At 48.1% G+C, this 22,737-nt stretch overlaps 1 protein-coding gene across 1 annotated transcript in view; it reads right to left on the bottom strand.

Annotated features, from left to right (window-relative positions):
* Positions 1-22,737, bottom strand: part of RNF10 (ring finger protein 10) — a 551,920-nt gene that overhangs the window by 145,094 nt on the left and 384,089 nt on the right. Inside the window, exon 14 of the mRNA XM_078667693.1 lies at positions 3,489-3,589. Coding sequence (XP_078523819.1) covers positions 3,489-3,589 — 101 coding nt within the window. The remainder of the gene's footprint in view (positions 1-3,488; positions 3,590-22,737) is intronic.

Here is a 22,737-nt window from a genome sequence, read left to right as displayed (position 1 = left end):
AGGTGCGCGCGGGAGAGAGAGAGAGAGAGAGAGAGAGGTGCGCGCGGAGAGAGAGAGAGAGAGAGAGAGAGGTGCGCGCGGAGAGAGAGAGAGAGAGAGAGAGGTGCGCGCGGAGAGAGAGAGAGAGAGAGAGGTGCGCGCGGAGAGAGAGAGAGAGAGAGAGAGGTGCGCGCGGAGAGAGAGAGAGAGAGAGAGGTGCGCGCGGAGAGAGAGAGAGAGAGAGAGGTGCGCGCGGAGAGAGAGAGAGAGAGAGAGGTGCGCGCGGAGAGAGAGAGAGAGAGAGAGGTGCGCGCGGAGAGAGAGAGAGAGAGAGAGGTGCGCGCGGAGAGAGAGAGAGAGAGAGAGGTGCGCGCGGAGAGAGAGAGAGAGAGAGAGAGAGAGAGAGAGGTGCGCGCGGAGAGAGAGAGAGAGAGAGAGAGAGAGAGAGAGGTGCGCGCGAGAGAGAGAGAGAGAGAGAGAGAGAGAGGGTGGGGGCGCGCGGAGAGAGAGAGAGAGAGAGAGGTGCGAGGTGCGCGCGGAGAGAGAGAGAGAGAGAGAGGTGCGAGGTGCGCGCGGAGAGAGAGAGAGAGAGAGAGGTGCGAGGTGCGCGCGGAGAGAGGTGCGCGCGGAGAGAGGTGCGCGCGGAGAGAGGTGCGCGCGGAGAGAGGTGCGCGCGGAGAGAGGTGCGCGCGGAGAGAGGTGCGCGCGGGAGAGAGGTGCGCGCGGAGAGAGGTGCGCGCGGAGAGAGGTGCGCGCGGAGAGAGGTGCGCGCGGAGAGAGGTGCGCGCGGAGAGAGGTGCGCGCGGAGAGAGGTGCGCGCGGAGAGAGGTGCGCGCGGAGAGAGGTGCGCGCGGAGAGAGGTGCGCGGAGAGAGGTGCGCGGAGAGAGGTGCGCGGAGAGAGGTGCAACTGTTCAGAGACTCAGGACCCAGGACCTCAGTGAATTGTGGTGGACAGTCCACAACATGAGTAAATAGAGACTCTGAAAAGTTTTAAATGTTTATTTTAACAACGTGCTCTAAGAGGCAGTATTTTTGCTAACCTAAGCAGGCATACAATTATTAATATGATCAGCATTGTTACAATTCCATAAAACACAAAGGGCTAAAGCATATTATAATGCTAGTGGAAACAGGACCCAAGGTGCCTAATGTACCACCCTCCCTAGCCAGGAGCTAGGTTTTATAATAAAAGGTCTCTTAGGCTCGAAAGGGTAACCCCATACCCCCAAGATCAGCAGAAGTGAATCACATCAGGCTCAGCAGATCTATTTCTCAGGAAAAGGATTTTTCTCCAAGTGCTCTAATCATGCATGCAATGCTATATTAAAGGCTCTAGAATTTCAGTCAGCTGCAGCTGTGTGCATGTTGTGTCTAGAGCGTGGGCCGATCAGCCCGAATAACCGGTTACATAGTTTTGTTAACCTTGGAGGCTTCCGCACACACTGTTCAGACCGAGATCGCGGTATAAGTCTAGGGATGTCGAAAACCAGGTTCTCATGTGAAGAAAAGTCAAGCAGTCTAACTTACAATAACTGACACATGCAATGTTGTGTGCAAAAGCTGCAAAGTGGCAAAATGTTGTTTAAACGACTAATAAAACTAAGCTAACATAATGTGTGCACGCAAGGCCCTGCCTTCGTCGCGCGGTAGAGAGGGGTCGCGCGGTAGAGAGGGGTCGCGCGGTAGAGAGGGGTCGCGCGGTAGAGAGGGGTCGCGCGGTAGAGAGGGGTATCACTGCCAAAATGCATTTACTGAAGTTCCGTAGACATTTCATAAACAATGACGGTAAGATCAATTTTAAGCTTTTATTGTTTTGTCGGGAGTGGATTTTACTCTTACAGATCACGTTCCCAAGTAAGGCAATTAGTTTAAACCCTTCCCTGCGGGGGTTTTTTCACCTCCTGTGCAGGGGGGGGGGGGGGGGGGGGGGAGAGGGGGGCCACGCGCGGCGCCGCCATGCTGGGGACGAGCTGAGCTCGTCATGAGGCACAGCGGAGCTGCACTCATGACCAGCTGAGCTCGTCACGGCCGCACCAGTTTTTCGAACGTTCAGCACACCGGGGTAATCAGCCCCGCGTGCGAACATTCCAACGGCCGTGACGAGCTCAGCTCGTCATGAGTGCAGCTCAACCGTGCCTCATGACGAGCTGAGCTCGTCATTAGCACGCAACGGGTTAAGTAGATTTACGCATTTGTTGTCATCCACTCCGTGCAGGATGACCAATTCTCTCACTAACCAAATTCCCGTTTTATGACCAGGACGAGAGCCAGCGCTAATGTTTCCCACATGCTGCCAGATTTTATGAAAGGGAAATATGAAAAGTGGTTCTTCTGAGTATGGTAACACCAGATTTCCTTAAAATGACAGGCTTTGAGAGACCCTGTGGTACACTGAGCGGTTAACCCAGCTTCTCCTTAATTAGGGGCCTTTGCTGCGATTCCACAGCTGCAGAAGAACAGTAAATAGCTACTGCTCGCTGCCTTATTGCCAAAATGCATATCCTGATTGCAGGGTGCAAAGCAGAGAATGATTCAGAAATTATTCCGTGCACAGCCATCGTGCTTTGATGTAATAATTCCATTACCTCTTTCTGAAGGCTTGATTGTGCGGTGCTCTTTCAAGTTGTGAAGATGAATTATTATAAAAAAAAAAAAAAAGACTGTCACGCTCTTGAGATTGCTCTGTAGTATTTTAAACACGACCTCGGAGAGAAAAGGGGGCACAAATTTAATAACTCTCGGCTCAACTGGTAATGGAAACATTTTTTTTAGCTGTTATCGATGTGCATACACAAAGCGAGGGCATGTTAAATACTAGTGTTGCCCATGCCATTATAGGCCTGCGACATCTGTGTAAACGTGAGGGTCATAAGTTCAAAGTCTGGCAGCAGTGAGGTAGCCTTTCATCCCTTTGAAGACGTTAAGATCTGTATTCGTGCAAACAGGGCTCTGTATAATCAAGGAGCCGAGCAATATGATGTCTTCAGACACAAGACACTCGGAAAGAAGGCAGGGAAAGCGGATGGAGTGTGGGCCGCCTGTGGATTGATTTTAGTGATAGGATGGTCCTTGTGACAGGGTTGTGCAAGTGATATCAAGTTACAAAAGGCCACCGTATCAGAGTGGGGAGTGCACGCACGCACAGGAGGACAACTCTTAGCTGGGCGGGCTTGAAGTAAACAAGTGGGAGGGGTAGGGGAGTGCACGCGCGCTAAACAGCAAAGGGACATTTTTTTTAAAAGCATGCGAGTAGTGCGCGGCAGCAGTGGCAAAAGTGAAAGTGATCGCGCTCCAGATGGCGCTGAAAGCTGGGCATGCGTAACCGCAAGCGCTAGGCCACCAAAAGCATGTGGTAGCACTTTTAAAAACCCATTAACTAAATGTCTCGCCAGAGCACTGCATGCCGCTGGCTCAGGCGAGACCTATAAAACGACCCTACTAAGGAGAAAGATCAGCATGGCAAATTCCACTATTTCCTAGCAAATTTCGTGGACACATTCTCACTTACCTGTGCAAACGAGGGAATATGTCCATCCTCCTCCACACTTCCAACAGAGGGCAGGGAACTGCCAGGGCTGGAAGTTACAGATAGGGGCAACAGCTCATTGTCTGAAAGAAATATAAGTATTATTCACATGCAAGTCATTGGGCATTACATTACCTCAAGGAATTACTGAGATTCTTTTGAATATACAATGGACAAATATAGCTGTATTGTATGGCTAGGCTTTCTGGTTTTCAGTTTATATTTGAAAATTCTAGTAGGGTTTCCGTGTTTTCTAAAGTGTTCATAAACAAAATCAGTGCTTTTATTTTTTGCTTCTTATAATAATTTTAAAAAAAGAATTATGTTTTTCCCATTGTTTTTCTTCGTTTCCCGGCCTCAGTCATTCACTTTGTCAATTACTCCATTGTTTCTGCTCCTAACCTAATCCTTCAAATCCTTTCCTTGAATATTCTTTCATTAACTTATTATGGACCTAATTTCTCTGTTCTAAAATCGCTCTTCCCAGCAGTCAAGTCTCACCCCCATGTGAAGAATGTGCATGGACAGATGCTTCCATCTCGTTAGGGTTTGATAGCAGCAGATACTAAGGTTATTGGTGTGAAATTAACACATTCGCTCTGCTCTACTCTTCAGGCTAATGGCAAAGGTCTGCTGAATGGGCTTCTACTTCGGACATAAGATCTTTTGTGGTGTTCTCAGTTACTAAAAGCCAGTGTCACTGCCTTATGCTTTGTCTCGAAAGAATACAGCTAACAGACTTGCTGTCTGGTCCCATTTCTGCTCTCCATAGTGAGGGGAAACGTCTGCTAAAGAATGAATATGCACACCAAGGGTCTTTGATGACAGCAAACTGCTGCATGAAAAAGCAGCTACGGTAGTAAAGAAAATTCATGACCTGCAGAATGCCTCGTCATATGCCTGTGCAGTATACACTGAACAAAGTTTATTTTACACTGTTGGGCCATGTATTTGGAATCTGTTTAACTAAAAGCCAGCACAAGGTCATATATGCATCCCTTATCAAGCATGTAGATGGCCTTTGCGTATTTTAAAGCAGTTCGGAGACTGACTTCCAGCGGGAAGGGTGTAACAATTGCACAAGACCCCTACCCTTGTGTTCTTCGGCGAGTGCACGGTTTTGTGCATTTCACATCATGGAAGAACGAATGATCAGAGCTCAATACGTTTCATTTAAATGTCACAGTGCTTTGAAAAGCTTATTTTGGAAGTGTCAAGCCTCGTTTCAACACAGTCAGTTCCAACTATCATTCTGACATGGAGGCATTAGTAAAGAAAGTTGATCTAGGTGATCCTGGGGCTGCATCATGAACACATCCTATGAAAGTGCACAGACTTCAAGTCAGTCTAAGCACCTGTTTTTGCTGAAACTAAAAGCTGGCTTTAGCACATACTAAGAAACAGGACAATGGTTGTATACTTTCATTTGTGCTGTACCATGTAAATATCATACACTAACGCATGCTCTTAAACAGCCCTGTTTCGCCAAAACCAGTATCATCTGCACGTGGGTACTGAAGATGTACATGATGTGGCCTCTCACCATTTTTACAAGTGGATGCAGCTCCTTTAGGAATTATTTTCCGACAATTACGATGTAAACCTATTAGAAATATTTAGTAAACTGATTTATGAGGGTATTAATTCTGAAGGCATTCATATGCACAGTGATAATTGTTGCCACAATCCTGATACTTGTTTTTTCAAAAAGGAAAAGTGTCCTTCTCTCAATGAATTAGGATGACCTTATAAAAGGGTCACTTGACCTACACTGACACGGCTCAGTTCAGCTACGGACCTACATGCCACTACAAAGCAACACGCAGTAAACCATAAACTGAAGCAAAGAGGTGCTTCATGCTCCCAAAAGTGGAGTGGATGTAGATCTTGAGATCTTGTCAATCGTCCAAGAGCATGTTAAGTGCTATACCATGACCTTAGTGGGCCCATTACAGACAAGCATTTACAATGCAATAGGTTTCGCAGCATTAAAGTTTGAGTTACTGGCATTGTAAATGACAATGCTTTGCATTAACTTTTTTTTTAATTTGCAATTATGCAAGATTAAAAATTAGGGTCATGCTCAAAGCGTGGGGTTAAGAGGGTTAGGTTTTTCACGTTATTTCTAAGAAACAATGTTGATTGATAAAACTAAAAAAGTATTTGTGGGTATGACCGAATACAAGCTTTCAAATAAATGTTTCAACCCCACCTTTCACTGAATCGTCAGTTTCAATGTAATGTAAAGCAAATCGCACTTCAGATTGTGTTCAACGCGAACATTTTACTAGCACTGTAGTCGTTCAAAATGTACCGAGAAGAAACAGATCTAACAATTCACAGTCCTTAAAACACAAAAAATAAATATATGCCAGCATAAACTGGAATACCTGGATACATGTAATGCAAGAAGCCCCCCGTATATTTATGATGAACGTTATCCAACAGATATTCAGTTATCACTAGTGACAACTGTGATTTAAGCCATAATCAACCCAAAACGATCTCAATGAGAAAGCAGCTGAAGTAGAAAACACGAGTCCTTAGCACATGACCAGCTAAGCCCACAGCCATACCGAAGTAGCAACCTCGTCATTTTTATATTGAACAGGTGCACCAAGCCATAGTTGAGCACTTTACCGATTTAAAAGCCATACAAGGAATATTAGTTTCGTAACCTCGAACAGAACCGTGTAATGGCTTGGGAGATAGGGCAGGCATAAAACGTAATCAGCTGACTACCTTGGGATGCACAGCTAACATTAACCTGCTGTGGATCAGAACTGATAAAACAGATATTAGACTGATTATCATCAGTTTAGTACAAACCACGAAAGAAAAGGTATTAAAAATGCGCAGTGGTGTTGCGTGCAGCAGAAGACACTTTGCAAAGGTTGACTGTTCAACTTTCAGTGGCGTGTTGCTGTTTTTCTGAATCAAACGAGTACTTACAAAGTGAAACTCTTCTCCTGACAGTGTTAATGTGTTAAAAAAAACCTAAATAATGAACAGATACTATTACGAAATGTGACACATTATGCCACAAATAGATTTATCTTGATACATAAATTAGTCAAATTTGCAATGCAATAGTATTGCCGCTCCCCTGGACGGGAGCTCACCCCGTGAAACAGAAAGAATCGCCACCGCCGCCCGGCTGGAAGTCAGGCAGGCCGGGGGCGGGACAACAAGACCAACCGGAAGCCCAGGCAAGAGCCTACCCCGCACTGGGACGTGGGGGCAGGAGGAGAAGGGCGGCCGGCGCTAGCGGGGCTCCCGTGAGGTGAGAGCCCCACACCGAAGGAAGAGACTGCCGCCTCCTGTAAAGAGCCCCGCCTGGAGAGCCGGAGACGAGTACCGGTGAGTGGGGGCCTTCTTCCTTTGCTGAGCTGCGAGGGCTCTGGGGGGCATTCTGAAGATATAGAGTTCCCCGTGAGGGACTTCAATGGTAGTGCCGCCAGTAGTTTCAGGCCCACGAGGAGGGGGTCTGTGTGTGTGTGCATGCGTGTGTGTGCATGCGTGTGTGTGCATGCGTGTGTGCATGCGTGTGTGTGCGCGCGGTGGGTGGGGGGGAGGTTCTCTATGTGTGTGGGTGTGAGCGTGCGTGTGTGTCTGCTTACAAGGAGCCAAGGGAGAAAGGCGTTTGTGAACGCGCCCGAGACCTGATCCGATCCGATTCCGCAAGGTTGCGCGTGCACATCACTTGTCTCCCGTCTCCTTTGACTCCCTGTAAGCAGAAATGATTACAATAGAGTCTTGCAGCGACGACCGCTTCGCGATCGGTTCGCAGGTGCGAGACCTAAAAAAGGGAAGAAAGGGAAAGAAACTCATTTCATGAGAATGTAGAGGGGGGCTTTCTACAGAATCGTACTTCATTTGTGTTGGGGTTTACCAGTGCACAGCACTGGCACTTATTTCTAAACACCTACCCATATTAACCAGTCGACCACATGGAGAAGATGCCTACCCCATTTCTTTACCAGAGCATTTTAGAAGAACATTAAACTGAACATACTTTTAAAATGATAGAACTAGCATATCCAGTCGATCAATACTGATCAAGCTAGTCCAAAATAGTTAGAAAGCTAATTCTCGCACTGGTAATCTGCAGCAGTGGCAGGAGCTGTGGTGGTGTTAGCTGCAGTCACTCCTGCAGAATACTTTGGGTCCTGGCCCCGATATTTTTACAAATTACGCACTGCTACAGAAAGAAAATAATTTCCCCTTGGAGACAATATTTTAGGAAACTTTACAAGAGCTCATTTCCACATGATTTACTTATGTAAATGTTTCATCTAGCAGAAAGTAGGAGTACATTTTGGGAAGTAAAAGTACTCCATGAAATCTACGACCACCGACATGTCCAGAAATACTGCTACGATTCTTTATGATTGCTCAAGACGTCAGAAATGTCTTTCAAATGTAGAAGGAAACCTATGGGAGTCAATTTCAGACTTTTGAGCATAGGGTGCTTTTGAGACCGGAGTTCTGGCAACCTGGGGCATAACGCCCTAGATGGAAAAGTGTATGCCCAAGCATAAGTCCCTTGCTCACTGCACCACTGGAACTAAGCTGCACTCAACTGAAAAGGTCAGGCTGAAACCCATCTTGCGTCGTCTGTTCTGTTCAGAGAGAATCTGGCTTGGCAGTTAGAGCAGGACAAATACTGATTTCCACATGGCTGGGTCTAATTTGAGGTGGCATGGTGAGTTGGAATTATATCCCGAGTGATTGCCAGTGGTCAGAAAAAATGCAAGCATTCTTCTTTGTGGCTGTGATGTCATCAGGTGTAGACCAAAAAGTACCTGGCTTATCGATGTAAAAAGATACAAATGAAAAACAAGAACTGGGAATACTATTGCATACAGCCGGTGAAACTCAAAAAAGCTACTTTTGTACTTTCTCGTCAAACAGTGCATAGAAGTAAACGTGTTTCGGACGTGTCTCCAGTGCACCATGCTCTAGTGCAATGCTGGTCTGGATAAGGATGTGTGCCATAGTTTGTGGTGCACTGAACACGAGGCTTTAATCAAACATACGACTGCCTTGAATGTTCACAGTGGGGACCCAGCACATCCTTTTTGACAAAGACCTCTTGAAAGCCGTCGCCTAGGCAGCGGCTGGGTAGCCCTCCAGCACCATGTGTGCACTTTTTGAAAACCGAACAAAAGCGACCTTACACAATAAGGTTCCAGCCGGGCTCCCTCATGGATCACGCGCTCTACAGCAGCGCGTGCTGCAACAAGAGGGCTAGGCCTGGGCCCGGTCAGCTCGCGCTGTCTTCCTCCTCACACCCGACCACCCCCCTTCTCCCTTCTCCACCAGCGGACGGATGCTCTTAAGGTCTTTCAGCAGTGCACTTTTTGTGGGTGTGCCAGTCTCCCCAGCATCCCATCCTTTGCAAACATCCTGTTCAGGTCACGTCAGACCACAGCAACATTGCTGGTGGCGGTGCTATTTTTATTTTAAAGAACAGTTGTTGGGAGGGGGGTGGGGGGGGGGGAGGGGCGGTTCTACCGAATGACGGGGTGCCCAACACCTCGACTCAATATTTTATATTCCACCGTATGCTCTTTCTTCCACAACCCTACACCTCCTGTCTCCTAACCTCACACGTGCAGCAGGTTCTTACACATAACAAGCACATACACACAAACGGCTGCCTGCCACCCAACCGCAATCCTCTGGTGCCAGCAACACCAGCCTCCTCTGAAACAATAAAATGCCAAGTCAACCTTGCGGTACCCAGACTGAAAACGTATGCCCCGATACATTCCAATGACTGTTGGTAAGGCACAGAGGTCTCGCAGCCGGACTTGGAATGACATTTAAAACATAAAAATAAAGTGTTTTATATAACGCTTCTCATAATGCAGGGTTTGTTCTTTCTAAGTAAAACGCTCAAGAGGCAGACGTTATTACCCAAATTGATGGCACGTAATCTAAAAGAAGGTAAAAGGGGGAAGTACTAGACGCCTGCCGCTTTGCATAACCGAATGAGCTACCATACCATGCTACAGTAGCTAGCATTTGTTAAAGGGTACACACGAACCGTGGTAGACATTTTGTCCTCTCTGTCCATCAGGGTGAAAGCGGGAAAACCACGACACGCGGATGAAAAAGTCGAAAAAAAAGTGTTATAAGGTAAGTCTGCAAACTGAACCAGGCGGAGTATGTAAAGTTATTTCTGGCACTCTGTGTAATGGAACGAAGAAGTAAATATCACGGTTTGAGAAACTCCAAAAGCAGGTGAAACCTTCCCTGGGAGCCAAGGAACACAACAGCCGACGTGGAAATCTCCATGAGGGCACAGTGTGGCGTTTGTGCGGATTTGTTTCTGCTCCCAGAACACATTCGAATCCAGAAATATGGGCAAAGGAATATCACCGCCTCTCAACTAAAAAGGCAGGAACCGGTTACAGAAAATAACAAGGTTAGGCTGCGAAACCGAAACTACGGTGTAGCGCAGGAGACGCCGTCGCCATGCATGTTGGCTGTCCCTGCGCAAGCTGTGCTGAGAAGACACGCCAAGCTGAGGTAGGGGATGTGTGTGTAAGCGCCGGGGGGGTTCTCTATGTGTGTGTGTGTGTGTGTGTGTGTGTGTGTGTGTGTATGCGCGGCGGAGGGGGTTCTCTATGTGTGTGTGTGTGTGTGTGCGTGTGAGTCTGCTTCCAAGGAGACAGGAAGCGCGCGCGACATGATCCATGTTCGCAAGGTTGCGCGTGCACATCACTTGTCTCCTGTCGCCCTTGACTCCTTGAAAGCAGAAATGATTGCAAAAGAGTTTCGCAGCGACGATCAGGTGCGAAACCTAAAAACGCCTTACTGTTGATTGCACCAAAGCAAAAAAAAAAGTGAGAAAATCTAGTGGTTTCTATTGAAAAGCCTCCCCCTTTGGTGGACTTGAACAAGTTACTTATCTAGCATCAGATTGCTCACCTTTTGAATATTCTCCAGGCATCACACTGGGTCCAGAAACTTTCAGGCAGGACCTCAGCACACAATCAGGTGGCATTGTGCAGATTCACACTGACGCTGATCTACTGTGGAAAGGACATGTAGAGGCTATATAGGCGCAACCCCTGTGCGTTGACAGTTGTTTGAGGCTGTCCATGTCCCCAGAAGCAGAGCCCAAGGGCAATTTTGTTGTGACCAGTGTGCAGATTCCTAGACTTGGAATATTTTTTATGGATAAAGTCCAATCACAGAACAGGGAGGATATGCGAGTTGAAAGAGCTGGATCTCTCCTGCACAGCCTTGCCTTTTCACTTCAGAGAAACCCACAAAGAGTTGATGGTCTACCCGGTTGTCCTTAGTATGATCAATGTAAAAGCGTAGCACTCTTTTAGAAGTCAAACAATGGAGCCTCTCCTCGGAGGGCTCATGTAGAACATAAAAGCCGGCAAGGTGATAGTTTGACAGACTTGGAGCAGCGTCACTACTTTTGGTAGAAAAGATACTCATCTGCAGAACCAGCTCTGCAGAACCAGCTTGTCCAGGAAGAAGGGAGTGTATGGTGGCTTGACAAAATGCATGAAGCTCAATCAAACACTCTGAAGAGGTGATGGCGACATGAAACACAGACTTGATAGTAAGGAGCCGTAAGGGACAGTTGTGAAACCGCTCAAACTGAGAGCATATCAAATCTGTGAAGAGCACATTAAGGTCCCATTGGGGAATTACAAAGAGAAAGGGGGGTGGTTAGACATGTAGCCCTTTCAAAATCACATCACAACTGGTAACTTACACAATGAGGTCTGATCTGGAAAACGTAAGACGGCTGAAAGGGCCGAAAGAACACTTAACTGTGCCCAAAGCAAAGCCTTACAGGGCAAGGGAAAAACAAAACATCAGATGTCTGGCGTAGTCAATCTGGTGTGTTACAAACCATAAATCTGTCCCAACTTCAGGCATGTACAGTTTTGGTCAAGGGATCCCAGGCTTCTTAGATTACATCAACCACCTCCAGAGGAAGGACAAAAGTGTTCAGCTTTCGCCAAGCATGAAGGTGGACATTGTGAAGGCCTTGGTGCTGAACCTTGCCCTATTGCTGAACCCTGCCCTATTGCTGAAACAGCAGCTTCTCTCGAGAGGCCACGCTGTTTGGGGGACAGATGCTGAAGCCCCGGAGGTCTGGATACCATATTCTCTTTGCCCAATCAGAAGCCACTGGGATGACTTTGGCCCGGTCACTACAGATCTTGAGAATTCGGGGCAGAAGTGGTATTGCCAAAAAGGTATGCAGGAGTCCCAAGTTCCACTCCAGGAGGAGCAAGAGATGGAGTAGAAACCAACACAAAAGTATTGACATTGTGCTTTGACAGTGGTGAAAAGAGAGCAAAGGTTCTTCCCATGAGCTTAAGACGCCTTGTGCCAGCACCAGATGCAATTACTACTCGTGATCTGCTAGGCATCAACAATGGAGCTCCTCTGCCCTGGCATATGAAGATCCTGCAAAGTCGTTCACCACCAGAAAGATCCCTTGGCGGTTCAGCCATGTCCAGAGGAACAATCAACCAGTAATCTTAAAGCGCAAACTACTCACCCGTAAGGGTCTCAAGGCTCTGGGGTGGAAGGGTGTGCAGTTACGTCGAAAGAGCCAGGTCTTGAGGTCCTTCCTGTACGCGCCAGTGATGGGTGATTGCCTAAGAGGTAGGGAGTTCCTTGGGTCTTCGCAGCGAGGTAGGAGAAACATCTTCTACCAGCTGTCGTATGGTGGCCAGGGCCAGTTGGGCAGAGCTACGATGTCTGGTGGGAGTGCAAAAGGAGAGGCTGGTGTTTGAGGTATGCAGGTGCAGAGTTGTGGAGGACTTTGAATGTGTGTGAGAAGCTTGAAGGTGATTCTTTTGTTGACAGGTAGCCAGTGAAGGTCTCATGTGGCCAGTGATATGGTAGCGGCAGGAGGAGGAGTCTGGCAGAGGTATGCTGGACGGTCTGTAGTTTTTTTTGTGCGAGTTTCTGGGCGGTACCAGCGTAGTGTGTTGCTGTAGTAGAGTCGGATGCTGACGTGCGAATGGGTGACCCTTTCCCTGTTTTTGGTGGAGATCCATTTAAAGATCTTACAAAGGAGGCAGAGCATGTGAAAGCAGGACGACAAGGATGCGTTGACTTGGTGGGTCATTGAGAGCGAGGAGTCAAGGATGATGCAGAGGTTTGCTGCGTGGTCTGTGGGAGGGTAGGCCAAGTACTGCAGGCCACCAAGAGTAGTCACAGGCGGAGGGGGCAGAGCCCAGGATGAGGTCTTGGTCTCGTCTGATTTAATCTTCAGGCAGCTCACCTTCATCCAGGTGGCTACTGCTTTTATCCCATTGTGGAAGTTGCTCGTGGCAGCTGTGAGGGAGAGAATCAGCTGAGTGTCGTCGTAAGAGACCATGTTGAGTCCGTGGCTTCTGATAATGGCTGCAAGCAGGGCCAAGTAGTTGTTGAAGAAGGTGGTGCTCAGAGAAGATCATTGTGGCACTCCAAAGCTGATCTCTGAGTTCGGAGTAGACCAGTGGAAGTCTGACTTTGCATTCGGCCAGTGAGGAAGAAACTGATCCATTCTAGGGCTTTGTGGATGCTGGCGTAATGGACGCTTGCGCAAAGGGTGTGGTGGGAGACTGTCAAAGGGGGCTGAGAGGTCTAGGAGGATGGGGGCTCAGAGGTCCAAGAGAATGAGGGCTGCAGTCTCACCTCTGTCGAGGAGAATGTAGATTTAATCAGTGGCAGCAAAGAGAGCGGTCTGTGCTGTGGTTGCTTTTGAATCCAGTGGAACAGGATGTTTGTTTCCATGAACAGAGTTGGGCGTTGATAACATTTAATGACTTTAGCTGGGAGCAAAAATGGGTCTGTAGTTCTTGAGGTCAGCAGGGGGTTGATCTCTACAGGCTTCCAGTCTTCCGGGAAGGTTGGGGACTCAATGGAGCAGTCGATGGTGCAGCAGAGTTTGGGTGCGATGGGGATGCCGGCTCTGTTGAAGATGCGGTGAGGGCAGAGATATAAGGGGGCTCCGGAGTGTCTGCTTTTCATGAAGCGGAAGGTGTAGTCAAAGGGGAGGGTAGTCAAGTGGTCAAGGTCTGCTGGGGGCTGGAGCTATTGGATGCAGTGGTTGCGAGTGGGGTGGGTGAGTCTGTCTTGGGTTGCAAAGCCAATAAGTAGTGAGAGGGGGAGGGCTGGACAGCTGGGAGGCGAGAAAGCGGCGCTGGAGGGGGTGGGGCACGAGCAGCTGCAGGGACGTGGTGAGGAAAAGGCACAAAAGCAAAAGTAAAAACGTGCAGAAAGTGAAGAGCAGAAAAGATTAAAGGAGGAAAAAAGATTGGAGGAGAAAGGGCAGGGCAGAGCAGGGCAGAGCCGCAGCAGGGCAGAGCCGCAGCAGGGCAGAGCCGCAGCAGGGCAGAGCCGCAGCAGGGCAGAGCCGCAGCAGGGCAGAGCCGCAGCAGGGCAGAGCAGCAGCAGGGCAGAGCCGCAGCAGGGCAGAGATGCTCCCCACTGGACTACCAGGGATGAAGCGCAGGCAGGTGTCTGCAGGTGGAGGAGGGCCTCTAATTTGCAGACCCGCAAGGGTCCGGGGCAGCAGCTACTAGGCGGAGCAGTGCAGGAAGGGAAGCAGTTAACTGACAGTCAGTGAAATTGCCTGTGAAGAACAGGGATTTTGGAAAATGAATTGAGACACCCTCTCGCCCCCTAAATCCTCCCATGTTTAGTCGTGCCATAGTCAGCCCTGTTGAGTACATTTGTACAATTCTCCCATTGATGGAAGTCTTTCAATGCCAAGCAGAGGGCCCTCCTCTCCAGAAGGTTAATATGGCGTAGCCATCTGTCAGCTCGGAGGGGGTGGGGGTCATCTCCTGCTGACCCAAATTGCAGTCCAATAACTACCACTGCAAGTCTTTTGAAGTTGCTTCACATATCTGAACATGCTCGAAGATGGTCCCTTTATTTTGGGCCCACTGGGACTTCAGGTCCCACTGCAGAACCCGCAAATGCCATCTGCCGTTCTTGGCCAGCTGGATGCAGGAGGCCATCTGTACCAGCAGCCTCAGTGTCGACCTTACTAAAATCCAGGACGGAGGCTGAAAGATTGGGATTACAGCATGACTATCCTGTGGTAAAGGCATGAAACCCAACAGTATCAGGAATGGCTCTGGTGAAAGGGAGCATCTGAGAAAGAATCTGGTGTGACTTTGGCACATTGATAGTGAACCCCAAAGATGACCGGGTGTTTGCGGAAGTCTGGTGGTGGTTGACTACTGCCTTCAGCAGCCAGTTGTCGAGGTAGTAAATGACAGGCACCTCTGACCTTCAAAGATATGCTGCCATCACTGCTATCACTTTTGTGAACACCAGAGGGAACTGGTGAGAGGGAATGCGTGCCCTGCAATTTTAAAAATCACCTGTCCCACCACTTATTGCAGGTAGCGCTGGTGGGCCAGCAGGATGGGTATATGGAAACCGGTGTCATTTGGGTTCAATGCCATTATCCAGCTGCCAGGATCGAGGGCAGATAAGACCTTGGCGAGGGTGCGCATTCTGAACTTCTTCCAGAGTAAGGACTTGAGGTACATGTCTAATCTTTCTTGAGCACCAAAAGAATTAGTGGAATCTACTTCTATCGCAGGCACCCTCTTGATAGCCCTTTGGCCAAAAGGGCGTGCACTTTCGCCAGCAAAATGTAGAGATTGTCCTCCAACAGTCACTGGGAGCGGTATAAGATGCAGTGTGGAAGAAAGGAAGGGGAAGGCATAGAGCTTGCAAAAGATTTGCAATGCCGGACTGACCGAAGTTATCTTTCAATTTAGAATTGGTGGATTATGCGCCTCATTGATTGGCTGTGCTCCGGTAAGGGTACGCTTAGGAGGCTTGTGAGGAGGGGTGAAGATGTTGGGACGCAGCATACTCGGGGGCTGATATGGTAACTGCTGGGTTCCTTTGGACTGGACATCGCCTAAGAACGCAGTTGATCGAAGCCGCAAATGGCAACACTAGTACCTAAAACCAGTCCTATGGAATCCAGTGTCCAAACCAGAACAAATTATGAACTTGGCCGCATCACGACCACCTTAAATTGGTGAAGTGGTGGCAGGGCGAAGATCTTCAGGTACCCCAGGGAAGACTTGAGCCACCAAATCTCAGAGTATGGGAATAGCATCCCAAAAAACAGCTCGCATTAACAGTTAGGAGGGTCAGCGGGGTGGGGGTGTTTAGCAAACATTTCAACCCACTTTAAGATTTTCGAGAGGAAGTGGTAAGAAACGTGTTGGGATTAGAGGGGCTAGTGAACACCTGCACCATTAGACTTTTAGGTGAAGGGTGTTACAAAAGAAAAGCGGGGTTGCCTGGAGCAGGGAGATGCTGCCTGGGAATCTGCCAATTGACTGGGAGACCAGAACACAGTTTGGCCTACGCCACCCAAAAAGGTTTCAGTCTGTTTTGTTAAACTGAATTGGGTGCTCCGAAAAGGTTAGCCCCAGTTGAAGGAGCTCTGTCAAAACACTGGTTATACTTTGGCAACCCCTACCCCATCATCCTGGCATAGGAAGCAGATTCCAGAGACAAAATACGTTTGAAGAGCCCAATTGGTGCCAAGGGCAGACCGGCTGGCTGTACTCCAAGTGGGAGGCCTCTTGGATCCGTGGAGCTCAAAGGCACACTAGAGGATGTCAGAAAGGATCCTAAGAGCATGAGAATGGGTGTGCAAAATTCATGTATGCTGTGGCGTGGCTACAGTGACTTGGAATACTCCCAACGAGGAGAGGTCTTATGCTCAGCAATGTAAAGTTTTGCCTCAGGGTCCCCAATGGCTTTCTGGTTCATGGATCTTGGAAAGACAGTCCCTGATTGAAACGCTGTGCGTCGGTGGTGCTCGCACGAGCTCTACTCAATATTTTCACTTATTAATGTTGTATTGCTGCTAAAGTAATACTGTTGCCACAAGGTACAGGGTTTTAAAATTTATAGGAGGAAACTGAGCGGAACTCTTAATTGCATCTGTTTTTAACAAAATACCTTTTAATTCTTGGAGAATTCACGTCCTCTCACTTGCACCATAAAAATCATCCCAAATGCACTCCGCTGCTTTAGCGGGACTCGGGGAATACGATTTACCCCTGCGCCATCTTTGTTAGCGCTCTAGTGGTTGGCTTGACTGCAACTACCGGTCTATTTAAACAGACCAATGCAGGCACGCAGCGAATGCGTGCAGCAACGCGCCAGAGATGTCAGCGCTCCGGCCACGCCTAGCGCTAAAAATGCTGCCAGACTAAGGTATTCCAGGGAGTCTTTACTGAGTATAGGAAAGAGGGTAAGGGGCTGGCCTCAAAAAGACCTGTCACAGACCTCTGTCACCCTGGGGTGTGGCCCGATTAATAGCAGATCCCTGGTCAAACACCACCAGGAGGTGTCAAGCCTGTTAGAAGATATGCATCTGGATGCCCTCTTCATTACAGAGACATGGACTAGTGTGGACTCCTCCGTGGAGTTGGGCCTTGCTTGCCCGGATGGGTATAAGGTGTTTCATAAACCCAGGTCCCAGGGAAGAGGTGGGGGGGTTGGGGTGATCTATAAGGATAAGTGGGACTTCTCCCCCCTACAGATCGATGGTGTTGTAGGGATAGAACTACTGGGTTTTTCCCTGCAAGAACCTAAAGGAAGGATGCTGACTTGCATGATCTGCTATAGGCCGCCAGGCCTGGATATGCAATACCAGGCACTGTTTGATACTATCGCTGCCCTCGCTCTGACCCACTCCAGACTGTTGCTCCTGGGGGACTTCAACCTATGGGACAACGGGACCCTAGGGAATCACTTGCTGGATTTACAGTATATATGTGGGAATTGGTGCCTTGACCAGCTGATAATGGAACCAACTCATTCAGGCAGACATGTATTGGATTTGATATTCGCAAACCAGACTGAGACAAAGGTGATCGATATCTTACCTCAATGCTGGACCGACCATTTCCTGATCCACTTTCAGATTACTGTACCTACTCAGGGGAATGGAAATGCCTGCCCTGTAACCTATCGAAAGGGAAGGGACTGGTCCAAACTATCAAAAGATAAAATAAACCCTATTTTTACCAGTCAGACACTGACCCAGAGGACTCGGTGGGCCAGAACTACCATGTCTATTGTAACCATATTACAGACACCCTTGACAAGTTTGCCCCCTGAAAAAAATAAATAACAGAAGGAAACCCTCAGCCCCCTGGTTTAACGAGGAGCTGAAATCCTTGCGTAATCAGTGCAGCCAGGCAGAAAGGAAGTGGCGAAGACTCCATTTAGAGTCCGACAAAAGACTGCTAAAGACAGAGCAGGCTAAATATAAAGGGGTCATTGCTAAAACAAAGGCCGTTTTTTATGCCAACACCATACTCCAGTCACCAAATAGCACTAAAACGCTCTTAAATATCATAAGAGAGCTTTCAAACCCGGCCTGCATGAGCAATAAGGTGGTTGCAACTCAAAAACTTTGCGACGAAATCGCTGTCTTCTTGAAGAAAACATTGCTAAAATTGTGGGGGGGCTTGCTCAGGGTAAGGCTAGCAGCCAGGATGCATCACCTCAGATGGTCAAGGAGGAACCACTGTTCGTATCATCTATGGAGAGCTTTCCTCCTCTTACAGAGGAGCTCTTCACCAGTTTGGCGCTCAGCATATCTTCAGGGTCCCCTTTAGATCCCCTTCCTCATAGGATCTGGAAGGAGTACGGCCCAGAGCAATTTCCCTAGATGCATTTGATCTGCTGCCAATCCCTGGAGGAAGGAGTACTGCCGGAGGTATGGAAACAGGCAGTGGTAACTCCCTTACTTAAGAAGACCTCGCTGGACCCAACAATTCCAGCCCATTTTAGGCCTATATCTCTTCTGCCCTATCCTATAAAAATTTTGGAAAAGGCTGTTAGTAGGTCCCTGTTAAGCTATCTGGAAGATAACCGCCTATTGGATAAGGATCAGTTTGGATTCCACCCAGGCCATGGGACAGAAACTGCATTGGCAACCATGCTGGACACTTTGCGAATGCGAGCCGACAACGGTAACTCATCAGTACTAGTGTTGTTGGATATGTCGGCCGCATTCGACACGGTTAGCCATGCAGTCCTGCTAAGTAGATTGGAGAAACTGGGCGTGAAAGGCAAGGCCCTGAAATGGCTACAATCATACCTGGTGGGTAGACAACAGGTAGTAACTTTGGCTCTGTTTGCTTCCCCCAAGTCCCTGGTCCACCATGGAGTGCCACAGGGCTCGTTGATCAGCCCTATCCTCTTTAATATACATCTGCAGCCTCTGATCCCTATTATAAAATCTTACGGGATCGATCTGATTAACTATGCTGACGACACCCAATTGGTGTTCTCCTTGGAAGGGAAACATGCGGTGACCATGGATACTTTTCAGAGATGCATGGGTAGGGACTCCAGCTGACTTAATGCAAACTCCCTCCAATTTAATGAGGGGAAAACGGAGGTAGTTTACTGCTCGACGGCCAAATTGAGTCAGCAACTACCCTGTGAGATTAGGCTCTCGCCGGGAGCGGATCTTTGCATCCCAGTCAAGACCGTGCGGAATCTAGGAGTATTGTTCGACGAGAACCTCCAAACGGTATCGCAAACTAATAAAACAATTAGTGTCTGCTTTGGCCTGCTAAAAGCGCTTAGACAGATTCTTCCCCTTCTGCCCGACGAGACTAGACCTCTGGTGGTGTGGAGTGTAATACTGGCCAGACTGGATTACTGTAACTCCTTATATCTGGGTGCCCCTTTATACATCTTGCAGGGGCTCCAGAGAGTCCAGTCTCTAGCGGCCAAGCTGGCACTCAATAGACCACACGGCTCCTCTACCACAATGGCGTTGAGACTTACACTGGCTGCCAATAAGGGACAGAGGCACATTTAAATCTCTGTGCATTGTTTATAGAGCGCTACACAGCACGGGCCCTCTTCCATTGCAGGAAAGACTCGCATGGTACAAGCCCACTAGGTCTCTGCGCTCTTCCAGTCTAGGCCTGGCAGCTACAACCAGAGTTAGGAGATCCAGGATGGGAGGTAGAGCTTTCTGCACAGTAGCGTCTCGGCTGTGGAATGAGCTGCCCCAGAACATCAGGTAGGCTGACTCTTTGATAGGGTTCAGAAAGAGCCTAAAGACATGGCTATTTGCCAAAGTCTGAAATCCCGGCGCCCACCCTTCAGCCTTCAATCTGCTGCTTTTATCTGACTAGGTCTCTGTTCCAAAGCGCCAGGATACCCGCAGGGTGGCAGTTGCGCTATACAAGAATAATATACAATACAATGGATTTGCAGTTGCTGCAGGCCTTACAGTTGTGGCTCAACCACAGGCATACCTCGTGAGGTCCTTCATAAGACATCTGTGACAAACCCTACAAGGCTTAACAACTGTAGTCTGTGGTTGGCATCCCTTTCACACTGAAGAAAATGTAGGCAATTGTCTCAGAAACACATGAAGGGAGCTCCGTCGCCACGTCTGGGGGTGTGAAAAAAAAGGAGCAGACATTGCGCATGTGTCATTTCCAGAGCAGAATGAGTCTGCCACCTTATGGCATAGTAAGCATTTCTGAAAAGTTTTCTAGATCCAGTCTGACACCCGGGAAATACTCAAAAGGTTAGAAATCAGGAGCTAGAAGGAGCTAGAAGTCTATAAGTATTGGTTATAAAAGCCTCCAAATAAAAACAAAAACCCTAGTTTCTTGTGAGTAGGCCTCGTCACCACCCTCTTCCATACTCCCTGTTAGAAATGGGATTTCCGGTTGGCAGAGGCTTGCGCCAAAGCCAGCCAGAAACCACCACTCTAGTGAGGGCAAGGGAGTTACACGCCAAAGATAACCCCTGCTCACCCTCTAGGCAACGTGACACGAGCAGTAAGGCTTATCGCAGAGGCAATGTAAGTTAAGTATTAGCGCACGCACCCACCAGCAACAACATCCCAGGCCCCCCACAAAAGGAACTCCACCCAAGGTTATATATAAAAATAGCCTTTGTATTATACCAAGCACATTAGATAATAAAAACACACTTTACAATGTGCCATAGGCATGGGCAGAATTTACAGGGGATTATATACATGGGACAGGGCCACGTGGGCCACTGTCCGGGATAAGCACTTTTAGAACTAGCACTTGGTAGAATTAGCACTTTGTAGGAATAACGCTTAGCACATAATAACTGTAGCACCAAATACCAAATGTAGCACACAACTAGTAACCACTGGTAAGAAAACAAGTTACTTACCGGTAACTTTAGTTCTCCAGTATTGGAAGCTTTCATAGATTCACATGCCTGAATCATTCCCCGTCGTCGAGACGGGAGCCTCCAGTATATAAAAAAGCAATGCTTAGTAGTATAGCAAACTGAAAAGAGGCCTAGGCCCATTTCCCTTTTGCAACCCATAGCCTTTGTTATGTAAAAAAGGCCCAAACTTTTCCCTGAACCAATCAGAGCTCCTCACCCTCGAGAACACTCCCTAGAGAACCTTCTGCCCTTCAGATTTTCGTGCACTTGTGCATCAAGAACACTTGTGGTGCTAAATCCAAGGTGAGCTTCTCAGGGGAGGGTGGGTGCATGTGAATCTATGAAAGCTTCCAATACTGGAGAACTAAAGTTACAGGTAAGTAACTTGTTTTCTTACTCCAGTATTGGAACTTTCATAGATTCACATGCCTGAATCAGAATAGCGAGCAGTGAGATTCCAAAGCACATTTCTCTGATACATTTCATAATCTTTTAATACAACTTGAAAATCAAGCATAATATCATATATACATACATATATAAAGTGTGACTTTGTAAAACAAGAGAAATTACGGATGGAGGGATGGAAAGAAGGCTCACCGTTACTGGATGATATTCCGCAGTACCGCCTCTCCCACCGCCGTATCTGACTCTGCGGCTGCCTCCAAGCAGTAGTGCCGGGTGAAGGTGTGCGTAGATGCCCAGGTCGCTGCTCTGCAGATATCCTGGATTGGCACTCCTCCAAACAGTGCAGTGGATGTGGCCACTGCCCTCGTGGAATAAGCACAAACTTGTGCATTTAGAGGCTTTCCAGCAGCTTGATGACAGTAGATATTTGCACTAGAAATCCATCTGGCAATTCCCCTTTTAGATAAAGGGAAACCTTTCCTGGGTGCGCTGAAAGCGACGAAGAGCTGAGAAGATTTGCGAAAGCTCTTAGTTTCTTTTAAGTAGAACTTCATACATCTTTGAACGTCTAGTGAGTGTAACACTCTTTCCCCTGCTGTTGACGGATGAGGAAAGAAACGTTTTAACACCAACGGCTCATTCAGATAAAAATCAGTTGGCACCTTAGGACTACATTTTGGATTAGTCCTAAGAATCATTCTATCTTCCTGAAACTGTAGGAAAGGCTCCTGAATTGTGAGCGCTTGCAGTTCACCTACTCTTCTCGCTGAAGTTAGTGCAATGAGTAGAGCCACTTTCCAGGACAAGAACTTAAGGTCTGCTCTGTGTATGGGCTCAAACGGTGGTTTCATCAATTGTGACAGTACTATATTGAGATTTCATAGTGGTGGTGGAGGCTTTACTGGAGGAAAGACCCTGAATAATCCCTTCATAAACGGTTTGATGATCCTTGATGACCATAAGGACGGGCCTGATGAAGAACCCCTGTAGCGGGATAACGCAGCCAAATGCACCTTGATGGAAGCGTGTGCCAATCCTGACTTTGCTAACAGCAGAATGTAACGTATAATTTGATGAGGTGCAGCAGTAAGAGGGTGAACGTTATGTCTTACACCACAGACAAAACCTCTTCCATTTCATCCTGTAGGTTTTGTTGGTACTGTCTGCTCTAGCTTTGGACAGGATTCTCCTACATTCGTGTGAGATGTTTAGATGACTAAACTCAGTGTTCGGGAGAAAGGCTGCTAATCGCAAGGATTTCAGGTCCGCATGGAGCACCTGACCCCTGGACATTGTCAGAAGCGATGGAATTGGTCGCAGCCGAACTGGACAGTCCTCCGACAGCAGCAGGAGTTCCGTGAACCAGTGTTGTCTGGGCCACCACGGGGCTATTAGGATCAGCCTCACGGCTCTTTCTTGATCTTCACCAGTACGCGGGGGAGAAGAGGAATTGGAGGAAAACCGTAGGCAAAGACGCCGGACCATGCCATTGAAAACGCATTCCCCCAAGATCTCTTCTGCGGAAGCCAGCTTGTGAAGTACCGGCATTTCCTGTTCTCTCTTGTGGCGAAGAGGTCCACTATTGGTGTTCCCCACCTTTGAA

Source organism: Lissotriton helveticus, chromosome 11, assembly GCF_964261635.1.
Source record: "Lissotriton helveticus chromosome 11, aLisHel1.1, whole genome shotgun sequence".
Lineage (NCBI taxonomy): Eukaryota > Metazoa > Chordata > Amphibia > Caudata > Salamandridae > Lissotriton > Lissotriton helveticus.
Note: the sequence above shows the minus strand (reverse complement) of the source record. Positions and strands in the feature narration are given on the sequence as shown.